Source organism: Pipistrellus hanaki (genome assembly GCF_964339955.1).
Source record: "Pipistrellus hanaki genome assembly, chromosome: X".
NCBI lineage: Eukaryota > Metazoa > Chordata > Mammalia > Chiroptera > Vespertilionidae > Pipistrellus > Pipistrellus hanaki.
In genome coordinates, this window is record NC_140524.1 from 76705557 (window position 1) to 76732938 (window position 27382).

Genomic DNA, 27382 nt, shown 5'->3' on the forward strand with positions numbered 1-27382 from the left:
GGACATGCTCTCATGTACAAACTGAAATTACAAATAAAATATGGAAAGGTGTCCTAAATAATCAATGGAAAACTCACAGGAGAGAAACCTGGCATCCAAGGACTGAAAGTGGAGACCACATAGACTGGTAGGAGGGGTGGAGGGGTGAAAGGGCTGGCCAAGCATCCACAGACAGCAGCTGAAGTCATAGAGAGATATCTCAGTGGTGGGGGATTGCCACTGAGAACTATGGGATCTAATCAAATGATATAATCAAACACTAAGGAAAAAATCAGGAGGAAACGTGATTGATAAGGAACTAAAACTGAAGGTAAATGAAAGGTGCTATGATATCCACTTTTCAAGACAGTATAATCTTGCATGTGTTACTTTTCAATTATCAAATCACTTATCAAACTAGAAATGTAATTTATACTAACAAGAATTTACAGGTTGTGTGCCTCTTGGTCTAAGAACAAATTGCAAAAAATAAAATTCTGCTATATGTATAAGGTAATCAATAAATCCCAAATTAAAACCTGGTATCTATCAAAGAACAATCTTTTTTTAAAAAAAAAATCTGATTATGGCTATTAAGCAAAACTATGAACATTTATTTTTAGATCAGAACCATATATTTTTCTAGACTTTATTAAGCCATAATCACAATTAACACTTTTTATTACATTTAAAGAACAAAAGCTACAATTCCCACCAACGGAAAATAAGATAACCATTTCATAGATATTTTAGTATGTAATAATCTCTTCTATGCTTCCCAGGATGTTCCAATATGAACAAACTTACACTTTCAGTAAAAAGTACAAAGCATGTATATATATAAAAGCCTAAGTGACCATCACAACCAAACGGAGACCTAACAGGCTGCATGGGGCGACCAGGCCTGTGGGGGAGGGGAGGGAGGCAGCAGTTGGGGCCAATCAGGCCAGCAGGCAGAGGCAGTTAAGGTGATCAGGCAAGCAGAAGGGCCGTTTGGGGTGACCAGGGTGGCAGGGGGCAGTGAGGGATGGTCAGGCCAGCAGGCAGAGGTAGTTAGGGGTGATCAGGCTGGCAGGGGAGGGAAGAAGTGAGGGGCAATCAGGCAGGCAAGCAGGTGAGCAGTTAGGAGCCAGTAGTCCAGAATTGTGAGAGGAATGTCCAACTGCCGGTTTAGGCCCGATCCCTGGGATTGGGCCTAAACCGGCAGTTGACATCCCCTGAGGGGTCCCAGATTAGAGAGGGTGCAAGCTGGGCTAAGGGCTCCCTCCTCTCTCGTGCATGAATTTCGTGCACCGGGCCTCTAGTGAATTCTATACAAAATGGAAGATTACCACACTAAAGTCATACCATTTAGTCCAGCGTTTTTCAACCGCTGTTCCGCGGCACACTAGTGTGCCGCGAGATGTTGCCTGGTGTGCCGTAGGTGCAGACAAGACAAGAATTTTATAATTTTTCACTATTTTGTTTACTTAATATTTCATAATAAAGTAATTATAAAATACTTTCTTTGTGTTTATTTGATTCCTATTCAAGAGAATTACTTTATATATAGTCAATATAGGCACAGAGTTAATTTTTTTAACATTTTCTAATGGTGGTGTGCCTCGTGATTTTTTTCATGAAACAAGTGTGCCTTTGCCCAAAAAAGGTTGAAAAACACTGATTTAGTCAACTACCAAGAAAGTTAAGTAGGTTTAACTGAAACTTAGCAAAAGAGTAATTTCTAATTTCATTACCCAGTGAAAATAATTATTTATATACTCTCATTTACAATAGGAAACATGTATGAATGGTGAATACTTAGGAAAAAAGTCTCCATAATTGCACTTTGAATGCTTTCATGACTTAACAATGGGTCTGCTCTTCAACAAAACTTAATGAAATATTAAAATTCTTTCATGAATCAATCATGCAGTAAGTAATGAAAAACACTTTACCTACTTAACATAGATTAGTAATATACCAGCTAAAATATAACTTGGTCACTTCTCCAAGTTATATTTTAGCTGGAGAAAATTGCAAGCATTTGTTCCTTTTAGTTGGGTAAAACAGAACTATTTCTGGAGAGATGGAAAATTGTACAATTGGCCATCAAATGCTTTCCTCCAAGGATCTTGGCCTTCCCGAGTTTAGTCTTTTTTTGATGTTAGGACTTTTCTGTGTTCCAACCCCCTACACGTTGTACACCCAACTTCCATTGCTCTGGAAGCTATTCTCATGGCTAGGCAAAACATTTTATCCCACATTTAGTTCTACTTCATTTCTTCCAGTTATTAAAGAGTTTTTTTCTTAAAAGGACAAATATATTTAACCAGGGCTTATGGTAGTTGTAACTTGAATTGATTCAATTTTGTTTTCTCTTACTTTTTGTTGGTTGCTTTTAAAATCTAGGCTAAGATTTTAAAAAAGCAAAGACAATCATGAAAAATATAAATGATATTAAATCCTTGTAAATTCATCTTTCAAAATACAGTGTATGAAGGATAGAGTAGAAATGAGAATCATTTAAAATGTGTTTCAATTTCATTTGAAAGTATGAAAGGCTAAATTTCTCTGAGTCTTAGCAAAGAAAAATTTTAAAAACTGAGCAAACTTTACTTTAATGGTGTATATTTTTTCTATTTACATTGGAAAATTATCCATTGTTTTTAATTTCAGAAATTCAGAATAATAGTAATTAAATTGCTGGAAACCAAGATCATCAGTAATTAATATAAATGCGAGAAGTCCATCAGAAGGCTGACCTGGGCTCCTTCATATTCACAGGTGAATTTGCATTTTATTACCTACTTTGGACTCAATGGCCTAAAGCAAACTCCCCCTTAACCTGATAATCTTACTATTTACTAAACAATCACCTTTGATATGTGTGTTTGCATTCCTAAAAGGCAACTGTGTATTCTCATAAACAAAAGCAGGTGGGAACAGAGACTCAGTGGAACTTGACTACTACAGTTAAGTTTTTCCTGGCTCACCCCCATTATTTCAAAATTATTACTTCTTGTCTTGTGTTTTAATTTGCGCGTCAGCTCTTTCTCCAAGCCTTTGAATCCAAAAGCCACGCTGACAGTGGCTTTTCACATTAAATTACTGGTTAAAAAATCCAATAATAATCTAAATTTAAAGGCTATTAATACAGAATCAAAGTCAACTGCATTTGTGCTTGATCAGCAAAAAATAAACATAAAACAAAAAAATAGCTTTGTCTCCTGTCTGGTGTGGCTTGGTTGGGCATCTTTTTTTTTTTTAATTAATATATTTTATTGATTTTTTACAGAAAGAAAGAGAGAGGGAGAATTAGAAATATTGATGAGAAAGAACCATCAATCAGCTGCCTCCTGCACACCTCTTACTGGGAATGTGCCCGCAACCAAGGTACATGCCCTTGACCAGAATCGAACCTGGGACCTTTCAGTCCACAGGCGACACTCTAGCCACTGAGCCAAACTGGTTTCGGCATGGTTGGGCATCTTGCCATGCACCAAAAGGTTGCTGATCCAATTCCCAGTCAGGGCACATGCAGGAGGCTATCAATGGATGTTCCACTCTCACATCAATGTTTCTCCTCTCTTCTCCTTTCCTCTCTCTCTAAAAATAAAAAATGCATTTTTTTAAAATAGCATTGTCCCTCGTATGACACTAAATAAGGTATTTTTGGCTATGTAAACATGTTAAGTAAACTTGGTCTCCCTGCTTTTATTTTTATGCATCACATGTGAATGCAGAGATTTAAAACAACTTTGAATTAAAAAAAAAACACAAAATATTTATTCTATACTTTCATCAGCAGTACTTTGTTGCCATGTTTTTTATGCAGTTTTTAAGGAGAATGTTTCATATACAACAAATTAATGCTAGCTTGGTCAAAGTTATCATAAAAGTGTCCCTCACATTTTACAATATAATATACAAAACTATAAAATATGTCAAGGTGGAAACTCTCTGGAATTTTTTAAAAGTATTAGAAAGTACAACATGGCAAAAGAAAGCATTATAAATAACATTTAAGCATTCTGTAACATATGATGCTCTTAATGTAACTGGAGTGCAACTTTTCTATATATATAACATGAAGTTTTTCAGAAGTAGGTGAAGTAAACAAAAGCACCAGTTCTTTAAATTACACTTGATCACGCAGACGAGCAAGTCTCTGTGATAGTTCATCCTAAAGAAAGTTAAAATTTAAAAGTTAGAAGGCTGCAACAAATATAAATAATATTTTAAATAGCTCATATTTTAAATAAGATTAAAATATTGTCCAAAAATTCACACAAAAACTAACATTAAGAATATACTTTTAAAAACATTTCAGAATAAATTGAGAACTAACTAAAAGCAGAAGCTATGAAGGAAAGCAAATTCAATCTTTAAATGAAATGTGCATGCAAAGAGAAAATGTTCATCATTGAGGAGTAAAGGCTAACTAAACACAGTTTGCTAATTTATGATGATGTCACATTATAGTAGAAATCACTCTTTATAAAAAAAGATATATATACATTACTTACATATAAATATATATACAACGTCTAATTCACACATCAAGTTCATACTAATCAAGACAAAATACAACTTCTACCTGTTCCATGGAAGCAACACTGGTGCCAACAGATCCTGTCTGACCCTGTGGTAGTTCCATATTGAGATCAAGGCTACAATTTTAAAATAATTAGCATAAATAGATGTTAATATAGGCATTTTACTCCTTATATAATTATAAACGTAATTATTGCAAATTTGAAAATTCCACCTAGCATTTTCCCTTAATTTAAGTAAGATAAAACTGGTTACATTTTATAAATGTAAATAGAAAAGCTAATAAAAGGCAGGAAAATTATTGGTCATCTGAACAAAAGACAAAAATAAAAATCATACAATGTATTCAATTTACTGAGGTTACTATATGACTCCTATTATAAAGGTAATTTAATATGCCAAAAAAGATAAAAGAGATTAGATAAATGTAGCCTCAGGATCCATATCTAACATTTGACTTAACTTCAAGTTCAGTATTCTAGCTCCTGAGCTACCCTTAGCAGGAATCATTACTTGCATCCATCTCACACAACTGAAGTTTTAAAAAATTAAGCTCACTTGCCCAAGATCCACCCTAGTGATAAATAGGATTTGAACCCAGGATTTTCTGCCTCCAAGGCCTGTGATGTTAATCTGTATTTTACCTACTCCTCTAAGATATAAGCTAGCCTTTCTGCTTGTATCTATCTATACCAGTGTATGCCAACTTCAGTTTGAAAACACTACAGAGAACACAGTAACTTTAAAAGTCATTAGGAGAGTCTATAGACAGATTGTTACCTAAAAGGTAAAGATATGCAATACTAAAATTTTGTTGAGGGAATCACAAACTCAAACAGAATTTAGATACTTAAATATCTTTAGGGATGGGCATCAGTATTTCTATATCAGTGATTCTATCTATTTCTACTGTTCCAGTCGCCATCCATTATTGACATAACTAAATTCTCTTAATTTTGGCCCCCAATCTTCCCACCACCCCCTGTTCCCGGAAACATCAGGCAATGCCAGGATGCATTTTTGACTGTCACAATGGGGTAGGGATATTATCTTATGGGTAGAGACCAAAAATGTTGCTGAACATACTATAATTTATTGGACAGCCCCAAGGATTATGTAATCCAAAATGTCAATAGTGTCAAGGTTGAGAAATCCTGTTCTAAATCTTCTCAAAAAGTTATCTAATAAACTTGATTTCCATTGAGGATCAGAAAGGCTGTAAGTGGCAATATTCATTTTAGAAGACCTTTGCTGTACTTTCAAGCCCAATCTTCTTATTTAGTTTTTGGTAAGAACAGAAATAAGTCCTTAGCTTCAGGTTACTAAGATGGAGTCTTCTGATACAAATGCTTTGGTCTCTTAACTACTTAACAAAAATGACCTACATTAGGAAACAAAACAAAACAGTGTACAACCTCCTTGCCAATCCTACTATCAAATATGGCAAATCTGATTTATTAAGCTGGGTTTTAATTCACTATTGACACATTAGTTATCTAAAGAGCTGATAAACTTATCTGTACATTCTAATCAGGTATTAGCTTACATATTAAAATAATATTCATCAACTCTATTTTCGAGGTGTCTTCAATCCTTCCATTTCCAGGAGAAAAGGATAGAGTACATGAACTCTATTTTAATTTATTACTCTATGTTTGAGGAAAAAATATAAAACTTCAGTATCACCCAGTTTTCATCTTTATTTTTGAAAAAAAAAATATTTACCTACAATCGTCTCTTGAACTAAATATAGTGGAACCTTGGTTCTTGAACTTCATTTTTTTCCAGAAGTCTATTCGAGAAGCGATTTGTTCAAAAACTGAATCATTTTTGCCCATTAGAAATAATGTAAGTTGAATTCATCTGTTCCAGACCCCCAGATGATTCCTTATTTTAACCTTTCTTAATTGCCTGTGATCCCTTTTTCGTACTTTCACACCCTAAACAACATCAGCACTCTTGATGGATGCTTTATGTTTTAAAATTGTGCTAATTATTGATTTCCCAATGCCATACTTGGTAGCCAGATCAGATGCTCTATCATATTATGCCATTACAGTTTTTCTTTTTAAAGCTCTAACACTGTTTTCACAACTTTCCTTTTCACTTTGCTGCTATCACTAACCTTCTTAGGACCCATGATGCCTTACTGTATACATTTAATAATAATAAGCAGTAACAAAAGCCAAAAAAAATATTCACAGCACAATTTCCTAAGATCTTAACAATGTAAGGTTGAGCAGTAAACTGACTCATACTTGCACATTCTCTCCTTTGTTGCCCGAGAGACACATGACTGATCATACAGGTATCTGCATGAAAGCGTTGTCAGGTGGAGAACCGGACTTTTAACATTTTGTATGACAAACAGACATTTTTTTCATGAACAACTTGGTCAAGAACCAAACTGTTTGAGATGGAAGATGTTTGAGAACTGAGGTTTGACTGTTATATACTAGAGAATACTGATATAACATGACTTCTATAGCATAGACATCATGGGCAAGTCATTCCCCTCAAACAAAAAAGGGTCTAAAATAAGTAGTCCATTAATAAATACCCTATTTCTAATAACAGTACAACACAAGGTGTCAATTACTTATTTAAAAATATATATACGAACGCCCTAGCAGGTCTTGCTCAGTGGTTAGAGTGCTGGCCCACAGACTGAAGGGTTGCAGGTTCAATTTCAGTCAAGGCAAGGTACCTCCAAAGCAGACTCAATACCTGGTCCTAGTCTGGGTGTATACAGGAGACAACCAATCAATGTGTCTCTCTCACAAGGATGTTTCTCTCTCTCTCTCTCTGTCTCTCCCCCTCCCTTCTACTCTCTCTAAAACTCAGTGGGAATAAATATCCTCAGGTGCTGCCATCTTTTAAAACCCTTGGACATTTTGCACATCTCGCTCAATTTGCAGGACTCAAATTGGGCTTAACATAGAATTGTTTTTGAAAGACATTTTTTGTAAAAAGAATCCAAATATTGCCGAAACCGGTTTGGCTCAGTGGTAGAGCGTCGGTCTGCGAACTAAAAGGTCCCAGGTTCAATTCCGGTCAAGGGCATGTACACTGGTTGTGGGCACATCCCCGGTAGGGGGTGTGCAAGAGGCAGTTGGTTGATGTTTCTCTCTCATTGACATTTCTAGCTCTCTATCTCTCTCTCCCTTCCTCTCTGTAAAAAAGTCAATAAAATATATTTAAAAAAAAGAATCCAAATATTTGCTCTATCTGATAAATACAGAAGGTATTGAGAAAATGTTTGAACACTCCTGCCTCTCTCAATTACCTTCCTCCATTTCTTACTATAAAATAAATGAATGTACTGCCAGAGATTTTTAAGAAAATACTAGAATGATTTGAACAAAATCACATTCTTATGAGCACAGCAAAGAGATGGATATTTCAAAGGCCCTTCCAACACTAACTTCTAGGGTCAAAACCCTAACTCTGACCATCAGTGGCAATGACAAATATTTTTATCCACACTACAAATTTTAGGACTGCCAGATATTAAATCAAGATTAACTAAATCCCCTGAATAATTTCTTACCCAGCTTCATCTGCCATTTCTTGAAGCAGCATATCCACTTGGCTCTAGAATAAGAATATGAGAATTTGTATTTTAATGACAATTGCTTTTTGGGTGATTTCTGTTTTTGATTTTGCTTTTAAAAGGGAAAACTGGTCTGCAATTTTTTAAATAAAAACTTTTAAAAATATTTTTTACCACCAGAGGGAGCTGATTTCAAAAATATTTATTTCAGAATAAAGTTAAATAATAAAGCCTTAAACTATGAGGTTATGTTAAAAATATCAGCATGGATGGCACTGGAGAAGATTATGCTAAGTGAAATAATCCAGTCAGAGAATGACAAGTTCCATATGATTTGACTCATATGTGGAATTTAATGAACAAACTGGACTACCAAGCAAAATAGAGACAGACTCAGAGAGAGCAGGCAGACAGCTCTGGTTGGAGGGGAGGTGGAGTGTTGAAGGGAATGGAGGGTTTGAGCAAAAAGGAAAAAAATAAGAGAGAACTCATGGCCATGGACAATAGTGTGGTGATTGGCGGAGGGGGGCGGGTGGTGGTGCATGGAGATAGAAGAGGGCATAGAGGGGATAAATGGTGATGCGGGGGAAATTGAGTTCCCAGGCATTTATGCAGTGATATTCACATATAATTTGAAACCTGGGTAATGTAGCTCTTTAAAAAAGTGAACCAATATATAAAGCTCTTTATTTATTTTTTGGAAAGTATTTTTATTGATTTCAGAGAAGGAGGGAGAGACAGGAACTTATCAATGATGAAAGAGAATCATTGATCAGCTGTCTCCTGCATGCCCCACACTGGGGATGGAGCTTGCAACCCGGGCATGTGCCCTGAGTGGGAATCAAACCATGACCTCCCGGTTCATAGGTCAACGCTCAACCACTGAGCCATGTCAACTGGGCTATAAAGCTCTTTTCTAACTCACTTTTTACTATTTGAAGTGTAATAAATTTGAATTTTAATTACATTTGTTCTTTCTGCTAGTTGATACAACTTTTATATTAAGGATTACTCTTTAAAAACATTTAGAGATGAAGAAAATATAAGTATATTGAGATATTTACTACAGTACAGAAGTTCTCAGGAAATAGAGTCTGATTAATCAAAACAACTCTTGCTTTTTACTTAGTTATTAAAAAATATTTTGGAGAGTGTTGGGGCGGGGTCCACCCGCACTTCGGCCTGACGCGCGAGCTCCCAGACGATGGAGATGGAGGCGCCTCGGAGGCCTTGGCTTCGGCTGAGCCGCAGGAGGCTGCCCTACGGGAGCCGGTGAGGCCGGGGCCTGGGGCCTCAGGGTCACAGGGGGGAGTAAGGAGCGGCCGGGTGGGCGGCCCACGTTCCCGTTTCTGGGCCATGGCCCGTGCCATGCCCCACGTGCGTCCTGGTGCATCCAGCGCTCTTCTTCCCCTCCCCCCCCACCCCCCCGCCCCCCGCGGAGGGCTCCCCGTGCCCCTCCGGCCCTGCCCTCCGTGCCCCCAACCCTGTGCCCTGCACTGACTGCTCCCCGCTGGGTCCCCCCTCAGCTGGGCCCCCCCTCAGCTGACACCAGACCTCCCACCCGGGGCCACACAGGCCCCCAGGCCCCGCCCCCGGTCTTCCCCCCCCCCCAGCGAGCTGCTGCGCGGAGGATCTGCTGCGCGCGGAGGAGCTGCCGCCGCTGCCCGCTTTCCTGCCTAGGAACCAGGGCCGGACCCCCGACCCCGCGCGCGCCGTGTCCCCCGAGGAGTTCGCCGTGAGACCCGAGACCTTCTCCTGGAAGCCCTTCCCAGCCCCGTCCCTGCTAGGATGCCCTCCGCCGGAGCCCCCGAGAGGTGCCCCCGAACCCCCAGGTCCCCCTGGTCCCCGAGCGGCCGGGGGGGGGGGGGGCACAGACCCTGCAGAGCTGCCCCCTGTGCCAGGCCGACTTCGCACCCGGGCTAGCCCAGCTGGACATCATCAGCCACCTCACCCAGTGCCTAGCGGACAGCACGGAGGACATGGTGTGGTGAGGCCCCACGCCACCTGCCAGGACCACTGCCCTGCACCCAGCCTGAGAGAAAACCGAAGCTGCACATCAAAACGCCACTGTGGCCCGGCCTGCATGGCTCAGTGGCTGAGCTTTGACCTGTGAACTAGGAGGTCATAGTTTGATTCCCGGTCTGGGCACAGGCCCGGGTTGTGGGCTCCATCCCCAGTGGGCAGCGTGCAGCAGGCAGATGACCAGTGATTCTCATCATTGATGTGTCTACCTCTTCCTTCCTCTCCCTTCCTCTCTGAAATCAATTAAAATATATTTTTTAAAAACACACAAAGAATATTTTGGACATACTGGTGGGAGTTCTATATATTTGGAAGTAAAATTACTATCTTATAAGTTACATGTATTTTCATATACTTTTGATTACTTCCACAAATAAGAACTATTTTATGCCAGATATCACTTTAAGTGCTAGGAATGCACCAATGAACAAAAATGATAAACATCCCTGCCTTTTTTTAAATTTATTTTTAGAGAGAGAGAGGAGGTGGGGAGAGAAGAATAGGGAAAAGGGTGGGAGAGAGGGAGAGAGAGCAATATCGATTTGTTATTCCACTTATTTATGTATTCATTGGGTGATTCTTTTATGAGCCCTGAGAAGAGACTGAACCCACAATCTTAGTGCATAGGGACAATGCTAGAACCAACTGAGCTACCTGGCCAGAGCTATCCTTGCCTTCTTTAAGCTTCCATTCTAGAGTGTGCACATGAAGGGGAGCAAATAAAAAGTTTTACAAATTATATGGTAAATTAGAAGGTGATAAGTACTATGAAGAAAAATAAAGCAGGGATGTGGAGCGTATAGAGAATGGTGGGCATTCTCTTGATGTGCTTTTAAGTTGGATGGTTAGGAAGACCTCATTTAGAAAATGACAAAGAACTGAAGAAGGTGGAGAGTTGGCAATGAGGATATCTGCTAGATGGAGGAAGACTATCCAGGCAAAGGAAACTGAAAGAGTAACAGCTTTGAGACAGAAATGTACTTGGTGTGTTGCCGGGACCGGTTTGGCTCAATGGATAGAGCGTCGGCTTGGGGACTGAAGGGTCCCGGGTTCGATTCCGGCCACGGGCATGTACCTTGGTTGCGGGCATATCCCCAGTAGGGGGTGTGCAAGAGGCAACTGATCGATGACTCTCTCTCATCCATGTTTCTAACTCTCTATCCCTCTCTCTTCCTCTCTGTACAAAATCAATAAAATATATTAAAAAAAAGAAAAAAAAAAGAAATGTACTTGGTGTGCTTGAGAATTAATAAGTAGGCCAAGTGACTGATAGAGTGCTAAGCAGTAACAGGAGATAAGGTCAGAGAAGCAGGGAAAGGCAGTGTTTCCCAAACTTTTGACATATGTGTACCCCTACTATAATTTTCGTAACGCTGAGTACCCCTCATACTCATGAGAACGTAGAATTAGGCACAGCTAAGCACAGTGCAGTGCATATCCCCACCAAACTCCGGTGCAACGTGTAGCCCCACCAAACTCTTACCGTACCCCTGGGGGTACGTGTACCACACTTTGGGAAACACTGCTATAGGGTATTACAGGCAATTGTAAAGAATTTGGTTTTTATTTTTAGGGAGATGTAGAGCCACTAGAGGATTTTGAGCAAAAAAATTTGCACGGTCTGACAATGTTAATAGGATCACTCTGGCTGTTATGTTAAAAACAGACTGTAGATATTACAAAATTGCCTTTACAAAGTGGATATTCCCATTTAAATTCGAACTGCTCACTAGCAGGTTATGAAAATGTAGGTAACTAAATATGTTCAACCAGATCCCTTTCTGTTTCTGTTAGAATGTTTTGCATATATTTGACTATCCCCAGCACCTAGCACAATACCTTAAATACAAGGTGTTCAGCAAATGTTGGGTGAATAAATCTGAAGATTTTTTTTCAGAAGTAAAAGGCATTTTTATATCATTGGTTCCAAGCCCTAGATTTTATAGCTACATATGCTGAGGCCCATGGTTGTAAATATTTTAAGGTTCCAAAGTTAATTAGTGGCAGAGTGGAGAATAGAAATCCAAGTGTCCTGACTTCAAGTCATTTTTTCCAATTCACTTGTGTTTCCTAAACTGGTGGGCATAAGAAAAACTTACACTGAAAAGATGATATCTGAACATCATATAATCACCTGGGGATCACCAATTCGTGACAGAGCTTCTCAAACATGGCACATAAAAAAAATAACCTGGGAATCTTGGTAAAATGATTCTGATTCAATGACTGTGGAGGGGGGTGTTCTAAATTTCTGCATTCCTAATGAGCTTCCAGATGATACAAATGTTCTTGATTCCTGAACCACATTTGGGGGATCAGGGCTCTAAAGCAAGCATGTCAAACTCAAGACATGGGGCCCATCAGCCACGAGTTTGACATGCGTGCTCTAGAGAAAGTATAAAAGTAAAGGCTAGATATATATGCTCACTATAGGATATAGACATTATTCTTTCTTTACTCTAACACCTAAATATGTTTGTTCTCTTATTATTTATCTTTTTGTGAGAAGAGTCATTGGAATTAAAATATCAATGTACAGTTGCTGATTTCTCCCTAACCTATTCTATAAATTACATTTTCTCCATATTAGCAAAGTAGTAGTAGCAAGTTCTTTCTTTGTTCATTTGATTACCCAAGTAGAACCAAGTTCCAACCTCTCTAGACATATGACCTAATATAACTTTTAGAATTTCAAAATAAAATAGAAAATGGCATCTTCCAACATGTCCTCAGGAATCCAAGAGCAAAGCACAATTTCCTACTTGCATTTTTGGGATACACCATGTTTACTTCACATTCTAGAGATGATTTTGGCTCACAAAGCCATTATATTATGAACTCAGGCAACTTTTTTTTCATGTAATTTTTAAGAAGTAATTCTAAGTAAAGAAATTATTCTTACTTGTGGTGTTGTTAGGGTTGTAGTACTACTCATTGTGTCTTCCATTTGTTGTGTTTGAACATCCAGAGTTTCAAATTGGTGTTCAAATTTGTCCATCAGGGCAGAAATCTATAAAAAGAAATATGGTCATGAGAAAAACTTATACAGAAAAGATGCTATCTGAATATCAAATATATATATATATATATATATTTTTTTACCTTTTCAAGGTTCATACTCCTCAATGTGGCATCCATAGATTTAACTACACCTGCCATGGACTTGGTTACCTATTGGAAGTATTAAAAAAAAAAAAGATTGAGCATGCTATAAGTATTCTCAAACTCCAGATATTTTCTTAAATATATTATTTATAGATCAACCTATAAAATTTGCCTGCCCTTTCTTTAACAGTAAAAGTACAGTATGTATGTTTTGTCTTTGATTCTTCATTGGAAGACAACTCATAAATCTTACTTTAAAAGCCACTGTCAAAACCACGTTCCTTAATAAGTACTTTGACTATGTTGCTCTTGCCCATAAAGACCTTTACTAGTGATCTACAGTACCTTCCAATGGATTTAGATTTCTGGAAACTCCTAATACTCTCATTAAACTTAAATCAAGAGTTCCCAACATGACCAAGTGGGATTTATTCCAGGGATGCAAGGCTGGGACAATATTCGCAAATCAATAAATGTGATACACCACATAAACAAAATTGAAAGACAAAAATCATATAAACATATCAATTAATGAAGAAAAGGCATTTGACAAAGTCTAAAAAACACCCTTTTTGAATAAAAATGCTCAGCAAAGTGGGAATAGAAAGATCATTCCTCAACATAATAAAAGACATCATACTCAATGGGCAAAAACTAAAACCATTTCCCTTAAGAAAAAGAACAAGATAGGGATGCCCACTTTCACCGCTCCTGTTCAACATAGTACTGGAAGCACTAGCCACAGCGATCAGATAAGAAGAAATAAATGATATCCAAATTGGAAAAGAAGTAAAATTGTCATTATTCACAGATAACATGAAATATACATAGAACACCCTAAAGACTCCATAAAAGAATTATTACACTTAATAAATGAATTTGGCAATGTAGCAGGATAAAAAATTAATGTCAAGAAATCTATGGCATTTTTATACACCAATAACAAACTTACAGAATGAGAGATTAAAAAAAAATCCAATTTACCATTGCACAAAAAGTTAAGATACTTAGGAATAAACTTAACTAAGGAAATAAAAGACCAATACTCTGAAAACCACAGGACGCTGACAAAAGAGATAGAGGAAGACATAAACAGATGGAAGAACATACTGTGTTCATGGATTGGTAGAATCAAAACATTAAAATATCTATACTGCCCAAAGCAAGCTATAGATTCAATGCACTCCCCATTAAAATACCAACATTATATTTCACAGACCTAGAATGAACTCTCCAAAAATTCATCTGGAAGAAAAAAAAAGATCCCAAATAGCTGCAGCGGTCCTGAGAAAGAACAAAGTAGGAGGGATCTCAATACCAGATATCAAGGTGTATTACAAAGCTACTGTTCTCAAAACTGCCTGGTACTGGCACAAGAATAGACATATAGATCAATGCAATAGAACAGAAAACCCAGAAATCGACATAAACCATTATGTTCTATTACTATTTGACAAAGGAGGCAAGAACATGAAATGGAGTCAAGGCAGTATCTTCAATAAATGGTGCTGAGAAATGTGGTCAAACACATGCAAAAAAAAAAAAAAAGAAAGAAAGAAAAGAAAAGAAAAGAAAAGAAAAGAAAAGAAATCAAGAAAAGAAACTAAACCACCAACTTACACCATACACAAACATAAATTCAAAATGAATAAAGGACTTAAGCATAAGCTGGGAAACCATAAAAATATTAGAGGAATCTACAGGAAGCAATATCTCAGATATATGCCAAAGCAATATCTTCACCGATACAGCTCCTAGGACAATGGAAACTAAGGAAAAAATAAACAAATGGGACTACATCAAAATAAAAAGCTTCACAGCAAAATAAACCATCAACAAAACAACAAGAAAGCCCACTTCATATTTGTTAATATTTGTCAATGTGATCTCTGATAAAGGTCTAATCTCCAACATTTACAGGGAAATCATAAAAGGACAATAAACAATCCAATCAAAAAATGGGCAACGGACCTAAATACTTTTTAAAAGAAGACATGAGGAAGGCCAAGAGACATATGATAACATGCTAAAAGTCATTAATTATCTGAGATATACAAATAAAAACAATGCGGTACCATCTCACACCTGTCAGAATGGCTATCATCAACAAATCAACAAACAACAAGTGCTGGCAAAGATGCGAAGAAAAAGGAACCCTTGTGCACTGCTGGTGGGAATGCAGACTGGTGCAGCCACTGTTGAGAATAGTATGGAATTCCTCAAAAAACTAAAAAATGGAACTCCCATTTGACCCACTGATCCCAATTCTAGGAATATATCCCAAGAAACTAGAAACACAATCAGAAAGAATGTATGCATCCCTATATTCATAGCGGCACAATTCACCATAGCAAAGATTTTGAAACAGCCCAAGTGCCCATCAAAAGATGAGTGGATTATCAAACTGTGGTACATCTACATGATGGAATACTATGCTGCAGTAAAAAAAGAAGGAATTCTTACCATTTGCAACAGCATGGATGGAACTGCAGAGCATTATGCTAAGCGAAGTACGTCAGTCAGAGAAAGATAAATATCACACTATCTCACTCATTTGTGAATTATAATGAACAACATAAACTGGTGAACAAAAACAGATCCAGAAATAGAGAAACATTGATTAGATGCTCAAACCTCAGAGGGAAGGTAGGGGAGGGTGGGGATAAAGGGGAAGAGATCAACCGAAGGACTTGTATGCATGCACATAAGCCTAACCAATGGACACAGACAACAGGGGTGAGGCTGAGGGCATGATTGGGGGGCAGCAGAGGGAATAATATAATACGTTAATCAATAATAATAATAATAATAATAATAATAATAAATTACATGGGGAAAAAAGAGTTCCTACTATTTATAGATATTAAGCCTTACCTTGCCCATTGTTACTGCAGTTTGAACTCTGGCTGCCACAGCATCAACTCTAGCACTCATTCTCAAGAAATTAATTGCTTGGTTCTTCTGGCGGATTGCATTTTCAGCATGTATTCTTGCAACTTCAGTATTCCCTTTCTGAATAGCCTGTTTCACACAGAGCAAGAAGTAAATAGTGGTGAAGACAATTTTTAATAATATTTAAGAGCTTTCATAATTAGTTTTTAAGGAAATAAAATGAGAATTTATAGTTCTTTAAGTTTAAAATCATACTTTAAAAATTCCTCACAATCCCATCACTGAGCCATTACCACTGTTAATATTTCATTTAGTTTTATAGTATTTCAAGTACATAAACCTATTTATTACAATATAAAGCTATTATTATTATTTTTTAAATATATTTTATTGATTTTGTACAGAGAGGAAGGGAGGGAGATAGAGAGTTAGAAACATCGATGAGAGAGAGTCATCAATCAGCTGCCTCTTGCACATCCCCTACTGGGGATATGCCCGCAACCAAGGTACATGCCCTTGACCGGAATCGAACCCGGGACCCTTCAGTCCCCAAGCCGACGCTCTATCCATTGAGCCAAACCGGTCTGGGCTATAAAGTTATTATTAAGTAAATGCATAAGACATACTATTTTCTCATCTAATTACAAAAAACACATCTTTTTAAGTCAAATGTATTATAACTATATTAACATTTTTAAAGGCTGGTAGCATCAATGTACCACTAACCAGGGCTACCCTTGTGACTGGTACAAACACTACAGAGAGCACATAAATTTACTTTGGATGTACACAAGACAACCATCTTCAGTTTAATTATGCATTTATTTAAATGTATTATTTGAAATAAAAATAACTAACACAGATCTAGGCTATTCTTGCACTAATAGCTTTGGCCAGGGCTAAAGTTAAAAGTCAGTTTAGAAGAAAATATTAAATAGCTCAGATAGACCTCCACAAAAGCAAAACAGAGAAGGTACAAAAGTTAAAAAAAAAAAATTGAGAACATGCATAGATTAATATCCTGGTGGGCACATAGTACAATATACAGATCTTGTGCCATAGAAAAATCTACACGAGGGAAATTGAAGATGGCTGCCGACGGGAAGGCAGGCTGCAAGACAGTGTGTGAGAGAACAAAAGGAGAGTTGTGGTCACACAGGGAGTGTTTGTTTGTGAGTGAGGGACAGCTATATTCCAAGGGACCATTGGGGACTGCCAGACTGGGCTCCCCTGACCAGGCAGCCTCCACTGCTGCTGAAATCTCTCCTGGAGTGTCTGGCTCTCCCACAGAGACTGTGGCATCCTGAAGGGGAGAGTGGCTGTCATCATAAAGCCTAGCCTTACCTTCAACCGGGAAGAATCAGATACCTGTCGGGACCCTACAACCAAAACACACAGGGACCAGATGCAAACCCACGAACACTGGGTCTCAAGCAGCACGAATATGCGGACTAGAACAAGCTCTGCACCTTTTCAGGGAAAGGTCAGATTTTTCCCAGAGAAAGGTAAGGTCTGTGATCCAGACTGGAGGAAGAAACATGTGCAATGGGCACTAGAGCAGAAGAAGTCTTTGCCCACAAAATCCGCGGCTGTTGTGGCCAATGTAGTCTGCAAATGTGGAAGGGGGTCCACAGGGCTGCTGGCAGAAGGGAACTCTAGAAACCAGCCCATACCTGGGCTGGGCACAAAAAGGCGGCCTGAAGTGTTACCAGTATACCAGCTGCGCTGTGCCAGGGGAAAAATAGGTGCGCAGAGACATGCACAGAGTAGCATGCAGTGCCAGGGCAAAAAAGTCGTTTGTTTATGTGCTTACTCTGGTTCTTTTTTCTTTTTAATTCGTTGCTTTTGATTACTAAGCCCAGAACATTGGATCACCCAATTAAAAACACTCTCAGATTCATGCAAGAATGGGCCTTCCTCCCTCTTGCTGTTGATACCGCCTTTGCTCTGGCCAGAGCTGCCTTTATACCTTCACTCTGCCCAGAGCCACCTTTCTGCCTTCCCACACTGCCCAGAGGCCCCGAGTGGCTGGGGCGGTGCAGAATGCCTGCATTGTCGCCATGGCAACAATGCAAGCTTCCTGCCCCTGGCTGCTCAGCACCTGTGTATGCAAATTAACCTACCATCTTTGTTGGGTTCATTTGCATACTCATTCCTGATTGGCTGGTGGCATCGTAAAGGTATGATTTATATCTTTCTCTTTTATTAGTGTAGATTGGCAAATACCAATAACAAAGTGAGAATCTTAAAAGCAGCTAGAGAGAGACAGAAAGTTAACTACAAAGGATCCCCCATCAGACTAGATTTCTCAACAGAAACACATCAGGCCAGAAGGGAATGGAATAAAATATACAAAGTCATGCAAAGCCAGGACCTGAATCCAAGAATACTATACCCAGCAAGGCTATCAATCAAAATTGAGGATGAGGGGTCAGAAGATGGCGGCGATCAGGATGGAGGTGAGGGAAAGGGTGTGAGTGAGGGGGTGAAAGTAGAGTGTGTGGATGTGTGTGGTGTGTGTGTGAGAGGAAGGGAGGGACAGTTAAATCCAGCAGGTGTAGCAGGGGCTGGCAGGTCAGGCTTTCTTGGACAGGGAGAGACTACCACCACTGGCGGCACTCCCCAGACTGCGGGACTTGGGCACAGAGCTCACGCCATCTTGAAGGGGAGAGCGGCCTCTTCTAGGAACTTATCAACACCACCACCCAGACAGGCCTTGGACACTGCCTGAGACCTGGCAGCCACTCCAGCCAAAATCCTGCTGTCCCACCCGCAGACCTGCAGACCCTGGGACCTCCACCTCCAAGGGTGCACACTCCCGCAGCAGGAAGTGCGACCCCCCCTGCCCCAGTGGCTGAACTCCTGATGCCACAGTCATGCTTCTCCAGCGCCACAGTCACACTTTTCAAGCGCACATGCTGCCTGAGCCCACCACTCCACAGGCTGCAAGCGAGTGCTGCCGTGGGGCACACTCTTACCCAAACAAGGACTATCTGCCCCTGGCAGCAGAAATTCTGGATTCCCCCTTCCTGGATACCTCCCCGCAGCCACCTCGGTCACGCGGATTCAGTGCACCTCCATTTGGCCCGCGCAAACCCAACACAGGACATAAGGCCCCAGCAGTGCAAATACGGACTGCCCCCACTCCCGGCTGCCTGCCCAGAGACCCCTCAGTCACACGGCTTTAGTAAAAGGGCCCATCTGAGTGCACCTCCCTGGCCATCAGCCCCGGATTACCCCTGGGAGCCACTCCTGGGCACACGCAAATTCAACCAAGGGCACAGCAGCAAAAACTGAGAATCCCCACATCACAGCTGATATCTGGATGCCACAGTCGTGCTCTGCCAGTGTGTAGGCCCCTCATCGCAAGGACTAAAAGGTGGCCCTTGGGTGCCTCTGTGAGCCCCTGCTGGGCACGCTCTTATCCAAACAAGGACCCACTGCTCAAGAAGTAGAAATTTTGGATTCCCACTTCCTGGATACCTGCCACAGTCATCTCCGTTGTGCAGCTTTAGCGCCAGGTCCCCTCTGAGTGCCTGAGTGTGCCACCACTGGGCGTGAGTGAACCCAAGCAAGAGCATAAGGCCTCCAGCAGAAATTCGGACTCCCTGTACTTCTGGCTACCTACCCACGGACACCTCAGTCACATGGCTTAAGCATAAGGGCGTATCTGAGCGCTCTGCCCTGGCATTCAGCCTTGGGGTACCCCTGTAAGTCACCACGAGGTATGCGCGAATTCAACCAAGGTCATAGCATCAAAAACAGTTTTCCCACTTCACAGCTGCTGACCTCTGGACACCAGAGCTGCGCTTTGCCAGAGCACAGGCCACCTGAGCCCAAGGCCGCAAAGGCAATTCTTGGGTGCCTCTGTGAGCCCCTGCTGGGCACACTCTTATCCAAACAAGGGCTCACTGCCCCAGCAATAGAAATTATGAGTCCCCCCTTTCCAGATACCTGTCCACAGACTCCTCGATCACACGGCTTCAACGTGAGGGCCACGCTGAGTGCACTGTCCTAGCAAACGGCTCCTGGGTGCTTCTGTGAGCAGCCACTGGGTGCACACAAACCCAGTCAAGGGAAGAAGGCCCCCAGTAGTAGAAATTCTGATTTACCCCACTCTTGGCTTCCTACCCAGAGACCCCTCAGTCATGCAGCTTCAAAGCAAGGGCCTCTCTGAGTGCACCGCCTGGCAAACAGTCCCGGCGTACCTGTGGGCCACCACTGGGCGCACTCAAATTAGACCACCAAACACACAGCAGCAAAAACTGAGTCTACCCAACTCACAGATGCTGACCTCCGGACACCACAGTCACGCTTTTTCAGAGAGCAAGCCTCCTGAGCCCACTGTCTCAAAGGCGGCTCTTGGGTTCCACTGTGAGCCCTCGCAGGTCGCACTTGTATACAAACAAGGATGCACAGCCACAGTACTAGAAATTTTGACTCCCCCCCTCTGGCTGCCTGCCCATAAACACCTCAGTCACTCAGCTTCAACGCAAGGACCATGCTGAGTGTGCCGCCCTGGCAAATGGCTTCCAGGTGCCTTAGTGAGCCACAGCTGGGCGCACACAAAGCCAACCAAGGGCACAAGGCCTCGGCAGCAAAAACTGAGTCTTCCCACCCCAAAGCTGCCAACCTCAGGACACCATAGTCACGCCTTTCCAGAGTGCAGGCCTCCTGAGCCCCACCACCCGGGCAGATAGCTCCTAGATGCACCTGTGATCCATCACTGGGTACGCACGATTTCAACCAAGGGCACAAGGCAGCAAAGGTTGGTTGGTCCCCCTCCCCGGCTGCTGACCTCTGGACACCACAGTTGTGCCTTTCCAGCACACAGACTTACTGAGCCTGCTGCCCCATAGGCAGCTTCTGGGTGCTTCCTTGAGCCCCAGCTCAGCAAGCTCATATCCAAACAAGGGTGCACAGCCCTGGCAGTAGAAATTTGGACTTCCCCCTTCCCAGCTGCCTACCCATGGACATCATACACAGCATCCTGTGGTTTCAGCATGGAGGCCCCCTGAGGACACTGCCCCAGCAGGTGACTCCTGGGTGCCTCTGTGAGCTGCCACTAGGCGCACTTGTATCCAAACAAAGGCTCAAGGCCTCTCAGCAGAAACTCGGACTTCCCACCACTCAGCTGTTGACCTGCGGTCACTGCAGTAGCACAGATCCAGTGTGCAAGCCCCCTGAGGCCACTAAACTGGCAGGGGCCCCCAGGTGCTTCTCTGAACTACCGCAAGGCACAACCCCGTCCACTGGCATCCAGTCCCCGCCATAGTACTGCTCTGGCACAAGAGAGCCCTCTAAGCCCACTGCTCCAGCAGAGGGCTCCAGGGCGCCTCTGTAAGCAGCCATTGGGCATGCATAGCCAACCAAGGGGGCACATCCTCTGAAGCAGAAACTTCTCCCTCCACAGGGCGGTGGCACACCACAATTGCTCTGATCCAGCCTGTAGGCCCCACGATACCACACGCCCAGCAGAAGGCACCTGGGCCTCTCTGTGCTGCCACTGGGCGTGTGCCTCTCCAACCAGGGGTGCACGGCTCCATCTGTAGGAACCACGACATCCCTCTCCCAGCTGCCTACCTGTGGACAGCTCAGTGAATTACTGGGGAGTTGCCTCCCTGGACAAGGTCACATTATTTCAGCCACAGACCCAGAAATTCCCACATCCCCAGCCACAGGATCCTGAACCCTCTCATGATACAGAGTGGGAAATCACTTTGGCAAGAGTTCCACTGCCTCAACCAGAGACTAGAAGACACACACACACACACACACACACACACACACACACACACACTGTCATGGGCTCAGTGCCCTTCTCAGTGAGTTGCCGAGCAATGCTAATCCAGCAGGAGTCACACCACCCTGGCCTAAGTCACAGTACCTGAGCCTCAGACCCCAGGACTCCTTCCTTCCAGACTTTGGATTCTGGGAACCCACAATCACAGTGATAACATACTAGCGAGACCTCAAACAACCTTTGCCACAAGAGCTGGAACAACAATCACATCCAAAACAATGTGCACAACGAATGAAGCTGGGGGAAGAGTCACACTGCCAACCCAAGACGAGAATTCATCCACACATAGGAAACTAACATTCAAGATCCAACTACATCAAGAGAACCCAAATAGCTCAAGTAGGGAGCTCTACAAGATCACCAAGACATCTTCATAATATTTCACCACAAAGCCTCAGAATATACATTACTCTCAAGTACACAGGGGTCATTTTCAAAGATAGGCTACATATTAGGACACAGACAAAGTCTCTTCAAATTTAAAAAGATAGAAATCATATCAAGCATCTTCTCGGATCACAAGGGCATAAAATTAGAAATCAACTACAATGAAAAAAATCAAACACCTGGAGGCTAAATAGCATGCTATTAAACAGTGACTGGGGTACCAAAGAGAACAAAGAAGAAATAAAAAGCATCATGGCAACAAACGACAATGAAAACACAACAATCCAAAATCTATGGGACACGCTGAAAGCATTCTTGAGAGGGAACTTCATTCCTAGTCTACAGGCCTATGTCAAAAAAAGAAAAAAGAAAAAAGAAAGAAACAACAGTAATAAATTATCTAACCCTACTTCTCAGAGAGTTAGAAAAAGAGCAACAAGAAAAACCCAGCATAAGCAGGAGGAAGGAAATAATAAAGATCAGAGAGGAGATAAATGACAAAGACAAAACAAAAACAAAAAACACACACACACAATAAAAAAGATAAAACAAAAACAAGAGCTGGTTCTTTGAAAGGCTAAACAAGATAGATGAACTTCTAGCCAGACTCACCAGAAGCAAAGAGAGTGGATCCAGACAAACAAAATTATAAATGAAAGAGGTGAAGGAACAATCGATCCCACAGAAATACAAAGAATTATTAAAAAATACTATGAACAACTCTATTCCAACAAAATGGATAACCTAGATGAAATGGATATATTCTTAGAAAAATACCAACTCCCAAAACTCAACCAAGAAGAATTTAAAAAAAAACACCTGAATATGCCAATAACCACTGAAGAAATTGAAACAGTGATCAAAAATCTTCCAACAAACAAAAGCCCTGGTCTGGACTGCTTTACAGGCAAGTTCTACCAATCATTTAAAGAACTAAGAGGCCCGGCGGCGGCGGCGGCGGCGGCGGCGGCGGCGGCGCATAAAGAGGCCGCCGCCCGGTGATGCGGTGACCGCTGCGGCAGGCGCAGGAGCCCAGTGGGCCTCGGCCCTCAGCAGGTCCCGCCGGGCCGCGCCTCCGAGCCCAGCCCTTCCCTGTCCCTGTCCCCGGGGGGGGGGGGGGGGGGGGGGGGGGGGGGGGGGGAGGCGGCCGCCACCCGCATCCCATGATGGCTCTGAAGAGGATCCACAAGGAATTGAATAACGTGGCACGGGACCCCCCAGCACAGTGTTCAGCAGGTCCTGTTGGAGATGATATGTTCCATTGGCAAGCTACAATAATGGGGCCAAATGACAGTCCCTATCAGGGTGGAGTATTTTTCTTGACAATTCATTTCCCAACAGATTATCCCTTCAAACCACCTAAGGTTGCATTTACAACAAGAATTTATCATCCAAATATTAACAGTAATGGCAGCATTTGTCTTGATATTCTGCGGTCACAGTGGTCTCCAGCACTATTTCAAAAGTACTCTTGTCCATCTGTTCTCTGTATGTGAGCCTAATCCAGACGATCCTTTAGTGCCTGAGATTGCTCGGAGAGAAAAGTACAACAGAATAGCTCGGGAATGGACTCAGAAGTATGCGATGTAATTAAAGAAATTATTGGAGAACCTCTACAAATAAAGAAAGGGGAACTCTCAAAGAGAAAATCCGTTTTATTTCCATTTGACTGCTTTCTATGAGCCCACGCCTCATCTTCCCCTGTGCACATGTTTACCTGATACAGCAGTGCTGCGTGTTGTACATACTTCGAACAACAAATAGAAATACTGTACTTCTGTACCAACACTGCCTCCTAGCAGAGAAGTGTGTATGTGACAAGCCAGTTCTTCAGACATAACTAGGTGTGAGACTAAAAGCTTTCCTATTGACTTAAATTTGGATAACTGCAAGTTGAGGGGTGGTGGGTATGTTGTGTGCTTGGATGGGAAAGAAAAGCCCACTGACCTGTAGGAGATGTTTTTTAAGTGGAATCCTTTTAAACTCAAAACAGATATGAAAAGCAAGGCGAAAAACATGAAGCTGTTTCTGTATTCCTTTTATGCTGAAGGACCTACGTCTTAGGTGAAAGTTATGACCAACCAGATTAAAATCTACCCACATCCTGTATTTTAAGATCTAAATTTAACTGGATTGGAGCTATTAGTATTATTTAGTGTAATGGGCTTTGTTCCCACCTCTTACATTACCCCACCCTAATCCTCGTCCTTTCGGCCCTCCTTTCTCTCTTCTATATTCTTTGGTTTGTATGTGGTTTCTCAGTTAATACATAGCTAATAGCTCTTATTTTTCTTACGTTTTTAACTGCTTAGGTCTTTCTGGATGTAAGGGTGAAAATTCATTTGATGGAAATACTTGTGTATATTTAAAGACCCAGTAGCTCCTCTGGAGCTTGTACGTTCAAGAATGATTAATCTGTGTAATAAACTGATTACTACAGTCATTACATATAAAAAATAAATAAAGAAAGAAAGAAAGAAAGAAGAACTAAAACCTAGCCTCCTCAGATTATTCAAAAATAAATGCAAAAGGAACACTTCCAAGCTCTTTCTATGAAGCCAGCATTACCCTAATCCCAAAATCAGATAAAAACACCTCAATTTTAAAAAAAAAAAAGTACATTCAAATATCCTTGATGAACATAGATGCTAAAATCTCTAACAAAATTCTAGCAAATCGAACTCAGCAATACATTAGAAAGATCATACACCATGACCAAGTGTGATTTATTCCAGGGATGCAAGGATGGTACAATATCCAAAAATCAATAAATGTGATATATCACATAAACTAATTGAGACAAAAATCACAACATAATCATATCAATTGATGCAGAAAAAGCATTTGACAAAATCCAATGCCCTTTCTTGATAAAAACTCTCAGCAGTGTAGGAATAGAAAGATCATACCTCAACATAATAAAAGCCTTCTATGATAAACCTAACGCCAACATCATACTCAATGGGCAAAAACTAGACCCATTTCCCTAAGAACAGACAGGGATGCCCATTTTCACCACTCCTGTTCAACATAGTACTATAAGTACCAGCCACAGCGATCAGACAAGAAGAAGAAAAAAGAGGCATCCAAACTGGAAAAGAAGTAGTAAAACTCTCCTTGTTCACAGACGACATGATACCATATATATAAAACTCCAAAGACTTTATCAAAAAACTATTAGACCTACTAAATGAATTCAGTAATGCAGCAGGATATAAAAGTTAAACCCAGAAAACTATGGCCTTTTTATACACCAATAATGAACTCACAGAAAGAGAAATGAAATATACAATCCCATTTACCACTGCACCAAAAAAATTAAGATACTTAGGAATAAACTTAACTAAGGACATAAAAGACCTGTATACTCAAAAAAAATAACAGTACATTGAAGAAAGAGATAGAGGAAGACATAAACAAATGGAAATACATATCATGATCATGGATTGGTATAATCAACATCATTAAAATGTTCATACCACCTAAAGCAATATTTAGATTCAATGCAATACCTATTAAAATACCAATGACATATTTCAAAGATCTAAAACAAACTCTCCAAAAAATCATTTTGAATAAAAAAAAGACTCTAAATAGCCACAGTTATCCTGAGAAAGAACAAAGTTGGAGGAATCACAATACCAGACATCAAGCTGTATTACCAAGCCACAGTTCTCAAAACTGCCTGTTACTGGCACAAGAATAGACATATAGACCGACCAATGGAACAGAATAGAGGACCCAGAATTTGACCCATGCCATTATACTCAATTAATATTTGACAAAGGAGGCAGGAGCATGCAATACAGTTAAGACAGAATCTTTCATAAATGATGCTGGGAACTTTGGTCAGATACATGCAAAAAAATGCAACTAAATCACCAACTTACATCATACACACACACACACACACACACACACACACACACACACACACACAAACAATAACAACAACAAAAAAACCTCAAAATGGCTAAAAGACTTGAATGTAAGACAGGAAATCATAAAAATCCTACAAGACTCCATAGGTAGCAAAATTGCAGACATACACTGATTGGCCAAATTATTATGATCTCTGAATGTATAATAATCTGGCCACTCAGTATATAAATACTAGAGGCCCAGTGCACGTAATTCATGCAATGGTGGGGGGTGTCCCTCAGCCCGGCCTGCACCCTCTCCAATCTAGGACCTCTCAAAGGATGTCCTACTGCCAATTTACAGGGATCGGGCCTAAACTGGCAGTTGGACATTCCTCTCACAATCCAGGAACACTGGCTCCTAACCGCTCACCTGCCTGCCTGCCTGCCTGATTGCCCCTAACCACTTCTACATACTGGCCTGCTCTCCCCCAAGTGCCCCTCCACCAACCTGATCACCCCCAACTGTCCCCCATGCTAGTGTGCTATCTCCAACTGCCTCCACCACCGGTCTGCTCGCCCCCAACTGCCCCCCTGCATGGGTGGGGTCCGCCAGCCTGGCCAGGGGGAAGGGACATGGGTTGTTGGCCAGCCTGCCTGTTGGTCGAACTCCTGGTCAAGGGTACAATATGCATATTAGCCTTTTATTATATAGGATATACACTGAGTGGCCAGATTATTATATGTTCAGAGATCATAATAATATGGCCACTCAGTGTATGTCATAGCAATATCTTTACAGACACAAATCCTAGGGCAAGAGAGACTAAGGAGAAAATAAACAAATGGGACTACATCAAAAAAAGCTTCTGCACAGAAAAAGAAACCATCAACAAAACAACAAGAAAGTCCATTAATTGGGAGAACACATTTGCCAATGTTATCTCCAATGTTATCTCCAACATTTACAGAGAAGTCATACAACTTAACAAAAGGAAGATAAAGGACCTAAATAGACACTTTTCGAAAGAGGACATATTCAGAAAGCCAAGAGACACACGAAAACATGCTCAAAGTCACTAATCATCCTAGAGATGCAAAACAAAACAACAGTGAGGTACCACCTCACACCTGGCAGAATGGCTATCATCAACAAATCAACAAATGACAGTGTTGGTGAGGATGCGGAGAAAAAGGAACCCTCCTGCACTGCTGGTGGGAATGCAGACTGGTGCGGCCACTGTG

General features: G+C 41.2%; 2 protein-coding genes and 1 pseudogene across 3 annotated transcripts in view; 2 read left to right on the forward strand and 1 right to left on the reverse strand.

The window, feature by feature from the left end:
- Nucleotides 1–570: 570 nt before the first annotated feature.
- LOC311614708 (charged multivesicular body protein 1B2) overlaps nucleotides 571–27382 on the reverse strand; it is a 36740-nt gene continuing 9928 nt past the window's right edge. Inside the window, exons 3-8 of the mRNA XM_084869807.1 lie at nucleotides 16070–16216; nucleotides 13193–13261; nucleotides 12993–13100; nucleotides 8066–8109; nucleotides 4559–4631; nucleotides 571–4144 (exon numbers count right to left, since the gene is read on the reverse strand). Coding sequence (XP_084725933.1) covers nucleotides 4100–4144; nucleotides 4559–4631; nucleotides 8066–8109; nucleotides 12993–13100; nucleotides 13193–13261; nucleotides 16070–16216 — 486 coding nt within the window. The 3' untranslated portion in view covers nucleotides 571–4099. The remainder of the gene's footprint in view (nucleotides 4145–4558; nucleotides 4632–8065; nucleotides 8110–12992; nucleotides 13101–13192; nucleotides 13262–16069; nucleotides 16217–27382) is intronic.
- Nucleotides 9279–10059, forward strand: LOC311615483 (Fanconi anemia core complex-associated protein 20-like; the record flags this gene model as incomplete). The annotated part of the gene is made up of 3 exons (XM_084870856.1): nucleotides 9279–9340; nucleotides 9644–9803; nucleotides 9856–10059. The coding sequence occupies 3 exons, from the start codon at nucleotides 9279–9281 to the stop codon at nucleotides 10057–10059; spliced, it is 426 nt and encodes a 141-aa protein (XP_084726982.1).
- On the forward strand, nucleotides 23423–24668 carry LOC311614774 (ubiquitin-conjugating enzyme E2 D2-like; annotated as a pseudogene). Its single transcript has one exon. The product of its transcript is annotated as a ubiquitin-conjugating enzyme E2 D2-like (transcript).